Below are 11406 nucleotides of genomic sequence, written 5' to 3'. Positions count from 1 at the left end.
TGAAGATTTCTTGTTGAGCTCCACCATCCAATAACAAAAATGACACAGAAAGATGGTGAAGGAGGCTACAAATATAAGCTCTTCCAGGGCAAAGCAAGGGCAGGGATGAAGCATAGGCAAAGATACATCAGTTTGAAAGCCTCCAGCTTTTCAGCAGATGGACCAAACATTCAAGTCAAGTCACAACAATCCTGGAGACCTTAGTGAGGGTGCCATAGAGGCAAATACAGGAGTCAGAGAGAGAACCCATACTCAGAATGGGGATGATAGCAGTGGCCATTGTGTTGCTCCTGCCTCACATGGTGAGCAAGACTCAGGGCATCAAATGTGACGTATGGGACCCTTATCCAATTCTTCACAAATATTACCAACCAGGAGATCTCATAGTCGGTGGCATTCTTTCTCAGACGTCCGTCATCACAACTCCAAAATCCTTCAGAGAACAACCGACTGGAATACTATCCGAAAAATGGATGTAAGGATTTTGATGAACTCTACCCCCACCTACATTCTATAGGTTATCTTCACTAAGAAAACAATCATATGGATAGGCGAATGCAGTGATTCAGGCAGTAAGGGTTTAAGCTGCATTTAGCCCGGCACCTCTGTTCCTTTCTGCTAGTATGATTCTCAAAGATGTAATTTTGTAATTCGGTTGTCCTTGAAGTGCATTATAGAAATGTAAGAGGTAGGACTTTCACAGGGGTCTCGTGGATTCAGCTGGATGAGTAAACTGAGTGATAGGATTTGCAGCCTCAGAACCATAACATAGCAAATCATTTATTTTTTATATAATTTGTTAATGGGTAAAAAAGTAGACAGTTCAAGAAAGAAACCCTCTTACACCAGAGGTCCAGTTGACTGTAATATTTGAAAATAAAGTGCATGTTTGAAACTCAGTGCTGGTTCTAAACCTACTCCAACTGTTCCTCCACTTTGGAGTCTCAACCATCCAATCTGCACCTGTCCATACTGGATTCTTTGCACAAAATGGTATGATAGGTGCCAGGTAATCACTTTAAGGGGCAGAAGAATATTCTTTGATCAGGTCCATTCATTTGGAGATCTTGCAAATGCACACAGTAGGACTTTCTGATGGGGTGCTCTAGAAAAAAATATATGCCTGAAATATATACCTTTCTGAGTTAGCAGATCTGCAGAATAATTTTACGCAGTTACACCCTTCTGAGTTCATCAAAGCCAATAGACTCAGAACTCTGCACAGCATTGCCCTGCTGCAATCAGATTCTGAGAACTGCTGTTATGGAGGTATGTGCCATTAAGTCACAAAATCCCAGCAAGGGGTTTTCAAGGAAACAAGAAGCAGAGACGGTTCTCTATTGCCTTTGTCTGCAGAGTCTTTCTTGGTGGTTTCCAATTCAAATACCTATCCTGTTTATCTTCCAAAATCTGGCCATTCCACATGTATTAGTGCATTCATAGGCACACCATACTGGACAAGGCTGGCTTCATCTTGAAAAATTGTGTGAATGATTATAATGAAAAGGATGCATATTATATAAAATGGTATCCAGTGAAGGGACATTTGAATCCTGAAAGCTTACACCCTGAACATTTTAATAGTCTCTGAGGTGCTACTGGCCTCAAGTCTAGATGCTACACAAAGGGAAGGATAACTCTCTCTCTGTATATATGTATCCTAAATAAATATAAATAAAAATATGTTTGTGACAAATAATTTAAACAATTTTTTTTGGGGGGGGGGATAGCATAACTACACAGAACTACCAGCACGTACTGGCTTTGGTTTTTGCAATAAAGGAAATAAACGAAAATCTGCAGATTCTGCCTAACATCACACTGGGATTTAATATCTACGATGGCTATTTGAATGCAAGGGGGACCTACCATGCTGCAATGCAACTTGTGTCCATGAGGAACAGATTCATACCCAACTATAAGTGTAACATCCAAGACAAAGTCGTCGCTATCCTTGAGGGATCTGGCTCAGAAACATCCCAGTATGTAGCAGATGTTTTGGACATCTACAAGGTTCCACAGGTATGATTGTTACGCTAGCTCAACAGTTAGAAACATTTTTAAATTGCGATGGGGAATAACTCGGCTTGGTAGCGAGAGGTAGGCTGGCGGTGGGATCTTTATAACAACTGTACCAGAAAATGGCTTGAAACGTTCCACAGAGAATACAAAGGAGACCAAATTGAATTAAAATATTTTTATAAGTTTTTGGCAAAAATATTCACACGGTGAGACATAGAGAAGCTTACACACAGGGATATAAAAAGGGTGGAAAAATAAGTTTGGATGAAAGATTAGGAAGGGTAGCGGGAACTTATACGTTACCTTGGTTTAGCTGAGAAGTTCTTTAAGAAGGCAAGGATTCATATGACCAGCATGTGAATCCAAGTGAAGGACAATATATCGTGACTCAAAACCAACTTGACACAAGAGAGGTTCAGGCTAGTAAGGAGTGCTGAGCTTGGGGTGCACTGTACTTTTATACCCCTTAGCACAGTTTGGGGCAGGAGTAAGGAAGTTCTCTTCATAGATTTTTTGGGTTACCATGCTTGGATCGCTGGTTTGAGCTGATTAATATCTCATCTATTGTTTTCTAAGTATCGGGACTATTGAGCCAATTGTCCTGTGATTGAATCAGGGGTAGCCTTGAATGGCTTATGCAGAGTTTCTTTTAAGAGTCCCTGTTCAGGTATTCAGATTTGGCTGAGGTGTGCATTATTAGGAAAGGATCCATTGTCAAGGAGATTGTTGCTAAAGCCAGGGAGATGCAAAAACCTTGTGACAGGGTGTTTCCTAGGTCCTTTGTGTTGCAGCAACCTTGGCGGCGTGTGGTAATCAAGATACATGTCCATGAGGCTTCTAGTCTCGGCTAACTGGAGTAACTCATTCAATGATTTAATCTTGCTAACAGGTCTTTCTGCACATTTGGCCTATATTAATATCATATTTGGTTTGGACATTCTGCTACACACACATGATTGCTGGCATTTGTCAGTACATGTTGCAGGAAAATCCTATTAAATCCATATTTTAATAAGGCAGGGTATGAAGGGTAGGGCAACATGATGTACATGGGATGCACTGTCCCTTTCCTTCCAGATGTGACTTTGCAGTATGGAAACAAAGTGGGGCACATGTCATGTGATCTTGAACAATTTGCTGTTTGCTTGTAGACAAAAATCTCTATCTTAAGTGTAAATAATGTGTACAATTCTTTCATATTGAAAAGAATTGCTTGGTTCATTCTCCTTTGGAGGAGACAAAGGACTGCAAGTTTTCTCTCCACAGTATATGTTTTATTTACAAGATCGAGTACATGTGGATGCACAATACCAGTTTATACCTTGATTCATTGGTCTGTCAAAGATCATCTGCAGAGTGGCTCAGGCCATATTCATAAGAAAAGTTGGTAACAGATTTTTGTACATACGTAAAGGTCAAGAAGTACCTCTAGTTAGCTAGCTAGCTTGTTTGTTTGTTTATTTATATCCCACCATATCTCTAAGAATCAAGGCGGCTTACAATAAAACAGTCAAATAAATGCAAAAAATACTAAAAATATAAAGATATAAAACCTCATTAATAAATAAGTTTTAAAAAACAGATACACAGATGGCGTAAAAGCATCCCAACATGGGAGCACAAAAATAACAGAATGCACATGCCACATCCGAAAAAGGACTGGAGATAATCAACCGGTCCTTTCTTAAGATCCGGTCTTTAAGACAATAAGTTCTACTACACACTAACCATCTTCATATATTATTGAAGCTGTCAAAGAAGTACTACCTCACAGGTAACTCTCACACAGGGAAGGAACAGTTTAGTTTATTACCAGCTCGAGAAACCTCCTCGAAAAAGGCTACATACAGAATCAGGCAGCAAATGACAGCTACTTGCGGCTTCTATTATTTTATTAGGCAGGAAGAGGATTAACCCTCCAGTGTGTGTGTGTTTTAAATGCAAATCAAGGGCATTGTCTTTTCTTTTCTTACGTTCAGTCTTTGATGGGGCCATCCTGAAAATTAGATGTATTGTTTACACTGCACCATTGAGTACATACGCTTTTAATACCTACATTTTCTTTTTCTTTTTCTAAAAAACTATCTCTTAGCTCTTGTACGGTTCTTCTCCTGTGATGTTTGATGATACCCAAGTCCCTTCCTTCTTCCAGATGGCCCCAACTGAAACCCATCAGTTCATGGGGATTCTCCAATTACTTCTCCATTTCAAGTGGACATGGATTGGATTCCTCGATGTGGTTGGTGGGAATACAGAATGGTTTGTGCAGATGGTGTACCCAGTCTTTTCCCAACATGGCATCTGTTTTTCTTTCATAGAATCCTGTCCCAGTTTAATTGTTGCTAGTAACTGGGAAAACATTGGGATATGGTTGTTGGAATTGCATTATGTCCTTATGAACAAAACAGCCAAGGTACTCATCTTCTATGGAGACAGTAATTCCATGATGTTTTTCAGATGGTTGCTAAGTTGGTTAAAAAATAAACACATCACACAGAAGCCAAAAGGTAAAGTGTGGATTCTGACAGCCCAGACGGAGATAAAATTCTTTCCCAGTGAAAGGAATCTGGATATACAAACTTTGCATGGAGCTATATCTATGGCCATTCAGTCCAGAGAACTTCATGGTTTCCAAAAGTTTTTGAAGACTAGAAAGCCTTCAGGTGTCAAGGAGGATAGTTTTATCAGGGATTTCTGGTCGTATGCATTTGACTGTGCTGTTCCAGACTCTATTCTGGGCAATATGAGCATGAAGAATTGCACTGGAGAGGAGAGACTGGGAAGCCTCCCTCAGCATATCTTTGAAATGATCACTGGTCATGGCTGCAACCTCTACAATGCTGTTTATGCTGTGGCCCATGCTTTACATGCCATGTATTCCCCCAACTCTCGACGCAGAGCAACAATGGATGGAGCGAGGACAAAGCTTCACAATCACCAGTTGTGGGAGGTCATGATCTGAATACCTAAACCTGACAGCTGGTGAGGGTTGCCTGCTCCTGGTTAGAAAATACCTGGAGATTTTGGGGGCGGAGCCTGAGGAAGGCAGAGTTTGCCGAGGGGAGGGACTTCAATGGGGTGCAGTGCCATGGTATCTACTTTCCAAAGCAGCTATTTTCTCCAGATGAACTGATCTCTAATACGCGGAGATCAGTTGTAATAGTGGGAGATCTCCAGCCATAGCCTGGAGGTAGGCAACCCTACAGCTGGTTGATGTATTAACTGTGTGGTTGTTAGTTGGCAAATTTCCCAAGTCTTAAGCTAGGAAGAATATTTTTCCCTTCTCTTGATTCTTGCTTCCAATCTAAGGTGAATGTTATGCAGGGATGTATATTAGGATGTTTCTGGTCCAGATATGCATCTGAGAAAAACAACAACCATTAACTGGTATTTTTTTGATATCTAGAGCAGTATTTGGGATTCTCAGAATACCAATGTTGAGGTCTTAAAGAGAATTTCTAGAAATATTTCTAGAAATATTGGGAAAATCTTGGCCAGCTATTTTAAGGGTCCCAGACCTGTTTTTTGTCAAAGTTAGAAGGCTTCCCTGGAAATGGGAGTGAGAGAAGGAGGCAGCTCTCCTAAGCAACGGGATCAGATATTATGTGGATCACTAGAATTGCTTGTCCAGTCATGCTGATTGGATTCTCTGGTTTGATGTTGATTACATTGGACTGGCAACAGTGATCCTCTTCTGAGCTGCTTTGACTTGGATTCTCTAGTGTGATGTTAGTTACATTGGGCTTGTACCTCAGTACCTGTAACCATTGTCTAAGCTGGTTTGACTTGGTTTCTGTGGCTGGACACTCGTTGGGCTTATTGATTCTGTTTGTATTTGATTCTGTTGGGCTTATTGATTCTGTTTGTATTTGGAAGCTTTGGGCCACTGATTGCTCCTGTGTGTTTGTCTATTGACTTCTTTGCCCCGGAGAAAGCATGGGATTTTCCCCCATTGGAAACACAGAAGGCTAGTAGAAAGTCAAGGGCTCCATGTTGAAGGACCTATGGAATTGAACCCCTGGATCCAACTTACTTGAAACACAGGGTCAAGGTGACCTCATGTCATCAACCCACCAGAACTTTTCCTGGTTTACTTATTCCCTGTGAAACTTTTGATCACCCCCCTTTCCCAAGAAAACATCACTTCTTCCTCTTCTCCCTCTTCCATTTTATAGGCAATTCCTTTTTTACCCATTGATTTTGGTGCTTATTCAATAAAACACAGATGTAGCTTCTGTCATCATACCCATGTACACTGCCCTGACTTCCTCATCTGAGTGGGCCTGGAGTGGAAAGCAAATGCACTCAGTTTGTAATTGACATGGAAGTTCCTTGAGGAAACATGGGTGGGGAAATCTGAAAATTATTTTAAGACAACACTTGAAAGCCAGTTTCTTTGCAAGGAACTATAGCTAACAGGCAGACTGAGAAGGGCCCAGGTTTCCAGAGGAAATATTCACCCTGGATTCCCTTTCATTCATTTTAGAGTGGATATGTTGGGAATGGAATATATCACCATTTAGAGAATCTACATTCTGTGAACACCCATTGACACATGGCTCTGAGTGTTCATATCAGTGTGTTTGTACGGTTCTAGTAGCATACTTGAATATTTTGTTGACTTAATGGGAAGCTGAATAATAATTGAAAATGAATACCATAAAAATGAAGGTTGATGCTATCACATGCAGTAAAAAGTGAAGTTGATAGCTACCAAGGGCAGCTATTTCTAAATCAGAGGGAAAGGTTCAGTTTACCTTATTTGCCTTTTGAATCCAGCTCGACTACTTTCTGAGACGAGTCTCATTTAACAACAGTGCTGGGGACAACATTTCTTTTGACAAGAACAGGAATGTGGTGGCAGGATTTGATGTCATCAATTGGCTCATATTCCCCAACCAGTCCTTTCTTAAAGTGAAAGTTGGAAGTACAAATCCGAAGGCTCCTGCAGACCAAATGCTCACCATTAATGAAAATGCCATTACATGGCACAGCTGGTTTAACCAGGTAAGACTTGACCAAAGACACTTTCAGAAATGTGCTGATTTATAAAGCAAGGGGGTATGCGGAGGTGTAGTTTTTGCCTGAGGATTATTTTCTCTGTTTTTTTCCATGAATAACATATTAAATGCATAAATGTGCAACAATTTCTAACATTAAAAAAATACTATCATCAAGACTTCCAAAAATCCAGTGTGGTGTAGTAGTTAACAATGGACTCTAATCTGGTGAACAGAATTTGTTTCCCCATTCCTCCATATAAAGCCTGCCAGGTGACCTTGGGCAAGCCATAGTTCTGTCATAACTCTCTCAGCCCCACCTACCTCACAAGATGCCTGCTGTGTGTGTGTTGGGAGGGGGAATGGAAGGTGATTGTAAGCCACTTTGAAACTCCTTCAGGTAGAGAAGAGTAGGGTAAAAATACTAAATATTCTCCTTGTAGGCCCACAGACAAAGATTTTAGCTAGGCTCTTTTACTCTCTTCCAGTTCCAACCCACATACCATATGCAAACAAGTCACTAGACTTGTTCGTTGGTTGGTTGGTTGGTTGGTTGGTTGGTTCGTTCATTTGATTGATTGATAACTGACACCCTTTCCTCAGTGGTGGATTCAAGGCAGTCTTCAACACACACAATGTAGCATTAGAACTTAAAATAGATACATACAAATCAATACCATAAAACCAATTCAAACTGAAATTCAATTGGTCATCAGCTCTGGAACCAATCTGGAAAGTTCACCAATTCTCTTGGTTAATTAAATACCATACACCACCTTGCACTGGTATCAGAACCTAATTGGGAGTGCAGTTGCTGCAAGAGTGGAGTTATATGAACCAACCAGGACCAACCATCTGGTTAGCAGTCTAGCTGCTGTGCTCCGGACCAATTGCAGTTTTTTTAAGTGTCTTCAGGGATAGCTCTATATACAGTACGTTATAGTAGTCTAATCTGAAGGTAACCATTGTGTGACTCAATAGTGCTACCCATGATGCTAGAAAAAAAACCCGGATGATCTGATTACATGCCAGAAGTTCTCTCCTGAAATTTAAAGATTCTAATATCTGAAGAGTAACCTTTCCCTCTTTCATCCATGTATTAGGTACAGCCCCTTTCTGTGTGTAATGACAATTGTTATCCAGGGTATAGGAAGAAAAAGCAAGAAGGGAAGCCGTTCTGCTGCTACGATTGCACTCCATGTCCAGATGGGATGGTATCTGGCCCAAATGGTGAGAGTGCAGTGCCTTCAAAATTATTGGGAGAAACATATGAGATTTTTTGATCTATTGCTACAAGGTCATTTTTTTGCTGATAGTTGAAATGTGGGTTGCTGTTCCATAGGCTGTCAAGAGAGAAAATGGCTAGGAGAACATACTTCTGGAGCCATTACTCAAGGGTGTTGATCTAGAAAAGTGGTGTGGTTTAGTTTCTTATGACATTTTGGCTGAAGCTAAGTTGTGCTTTTGAGGGAGTGTGGTCTAAAGGGAATCTTTTTTTTTCTAATGGCCTGTAATGGTTCTTGGCAACCCAGCATAACAATGTGAGGGTTTGCTTAAAAAAAGATTCACTTGTATGGACACAAGCCTTGAAGAATATTGAGGTTCCATCTTGAATCTGGCTGACAGGCTAGCTTGTGTTACTCATGTTAAGTGTATAATTTAGCCTGTGTTGTTTGGCTAATATAACTACTGTGACAAAAAGCAATATTTTCAGTTTTTTTTTAAGATGCTCACAGCCTGATACCATCAGCCTTTGCAGCTGTAGGCTCAAGGTCATGGAGTACAATTCTTGCCTATTTATATTTCTCTACTTTTCTTTTTCAGACACGGGGGAATGTTTTAAATGCCCAGATGATCGTTATCCAGATAAGGATCACGCTTTATGCATCCCTAAAGTTATAACCTTCTTGTCTTACGAAGAACCTTTGGGCATTGGTCTAGCCACTGGATCATTAACATTTTCTTTGATCACTGTTCTGATACTAGGGACATTTGTGAAACACAACAACACTCCCATAGTTAAAGCCAATAACAGGAACCTCACCTATATTCTTCTCATCTCCCTTCTGCTGTGCTTCCTTTGTTCATTATTATTCATTGGCCGACCAAAATATGTAACATGTCTCCGCCATTTTGCCCTTAGCACCTTTTTCACAACAGCTGTTTCTTGCATATTGGCCAAAACTACCACTGTGGTTCTCGCATTCATGGCTATCAAGCCAGGGTCTAGAATAAGGAAATGGGTGGGGAAAGGAATAGCTAGTTACATTGTTATTTTTTGTTCCTTTATCCAAGTAGGCATTTGTGCAGTGTGGCTGACAACCTCTCCCCCATTCCCAGATGCTGACATGCATTCAGTAGAGGAAGAAATTATACTGGAATGTAATGAGGGGTCAATGAATATGGTGTTCTCTAGCCCTGTCTACCTGAGCTTCATGGTCATTGCCAGTGTTATCATGGCTTTCTTTGCCAGGAAGCTACCAGATGCTTTCAATGAAGCTAAGTTCATCACTTTCAGTCTGCTGATCTTCTGCAGCATTTGGCTGTCCTTTGTTCCTGCCTACTTGAGCACCAAAGGGAAATACACAGTGGCAGCAGAGACCTTTTCTATCTTAGCCTCTGGTGCTGGGTTGCTGAGTTGCATGTTTTTCCCCAAGTGTTACATCATTGTGCTAAAGCCTAAAATGAACAGTAAGGAAAGTCTCAAAAGGAAAAAACATTGAGGAAATTATTTATCATGCTTAGCAAATTGCCTTTGACAGTCCACAGATCCTTCTCAAACTTTACTCTTTTAAAAATATGTTATTGAATAAATTAAAGGAAAATAACCATGTATGGCTGCAGTGAATTTTTGGGTTTGTTTGTGAGTAGCTTTGGATGAAAATCATTGTGCAAATAACCCCTTCCATATTTGTCCCTACTGGTATAAATAAAAGCCAACCTTCAGCCTTCACAATTTTGGACTGTCCAGGGATATGCTTTCCAGACATCACTCCCCACCCCACCTGACAGCATTCATCCTCACTGACACCAGGAGACAACAAGATAGGAGCCTACAGGGAGACCCCATAAAGCATGCTATGGGGATGAGGGAAGGGGAGTGGTAAATACTTCCTTGAGAGCAGGATTTTGCCTGTGCCAAGAAGGCAATGTTTAGAGCCATTCTGAAAGAGAGAATCCTCCCTAAGTCCTACTGCAGTGGTGGCGAACCTTTGGCACTCCAGATGTTATGGACTACAATTCCCCATCAGCCCCTGCCAGCATGGCCAATGCTGGGACCAATTGGCCATGCTGGAAGGGGCTGATGGGAATTGTAGTCCATAACGTCTGGAGTGCCAAAGGTTCGCCACCACGGTCCTACTGTATTGGAGATCCTGCAACCAGTATTCACTCTTCTATTCTTGCTTATGGTGTTAGAGTGAGTGGTTGCTTCTCTGCTGTAGGGGTTCTTGGAAGAAAGTGATTTGTTGGGCCCTTTTCAGTCTTGCTTCAGATTGTGCTTCAGAATAGAAACTGCTTTGGTCACCTTGGATGATGACCTCTACTGAGAACTAGGAAAGAATGTGGCCCTACTAATTCTGCTGGATCTTGCTGTGTTCTGCTCCAGACCTGTTCATGCACCTGCCATCCTCTCTCTGTTACCTTGCCTCAAACCTTGACCCTCAAACTGCTTCTTGAGCTACACTTTCGGACTCTGATTTGGACTCTGTGACTCTCTGTGCTTTGACACTGGACCATTCGACAACTCTTGGAATGATGCTATGTTTCCTTGCTTGAGACTGCCTGCTGCCTGCTGCTGGCCAGACTATGACACCAGAGTTATGATTCAATCAATTCCACCCCAAATCTAATCAGTCTCTGGAGACTCTCTGGGTTTGAGTCATCAAGCCAAGTATCTACCTCATCATTTTGTTCTGGAGGACAAGAACTTTCTTTATCGGTGAAGATTAGTTCTCATAGCCAGAGGGCCAAATTTTCCTATATTAGGACTTCCCACCTTGCAGTCAGTGCACAACACATCCGGAACTAGACTCTGGTTCAGTTGTGTCATATACCAGCTGCTTTCACCCTCATCTTTTGAGCTCAATGCAGGTATTGAACTCTGCTTCTCAGACCATTCCTCTTCTGGATTAGTAACTATCACCCTCATCAACCTCACGCTATTCCAAAATGTATCCTCCCTCCCTTTCTAAATGTTAGGATTGTTCAAATATTCTTGTGTGCATGTGCATTTACCCCAATTGCGTGTGTAACTTTTATTATTTTGCCTTCACAATAAAACTTGTTAAACTTCATTCCTTGGTCTCCTGTGGATTTCTAACAGTGAAAGACCCTGGTATACAAAGGTAGACTGACTGAGTTATCCCCTCTCACAAAGGTCTGC

General features: G+C 41.2%; 1 protein-coding gene across 1 annotated transcript; it reads left to right on the top strand.

Annotated features, from left to right (window-relative positions):
- The first annotated feature begins 334 nt into the window (after nt 1-334).
- On the top strand, nt 335-9745 carry LOC125444040 (vomeronasal type-2 receptor 26-like). Its single transcript, XM_048516479.1, has 6 exons — nt 335-475; nt 1783-2022; nt 4115-4972; nt 6802-7029; nt 8126-8252; nt 8847-9745. The coding sequence occupies exons 1-6, from the start codon at nt 335-337 to the stop codon at nt 9743-9745; spliced, it is 2493 nt and encodes an 830-aa protein (XP_048372436.1).
- The last annotated feature ends 1661 nt before the right edge of the window (nt 9746-11406 follow it).

This window comes from Sphaerodactylus townsendi, linkage group LG15, assembly GCF_021028975.2.
Source record: "Sphaerodactylus townsendi isolate TG3544 linkage group LG15, MPM_Stown_v2.3, whole genome shotgun sequence".
Lineage (NCBI taxonomy): Eukaryota > Metazoa > Chordata > Lepidosauria > Squamata > Sphaerodactylidae > Sphaerodactylus > Sphaerodactylus townsendi.
The sequence above is the reverse complement of the archived record's forward strand: the minus strand, read 5'-3'. Positions and strand labels throughout refer to the sequence as shown.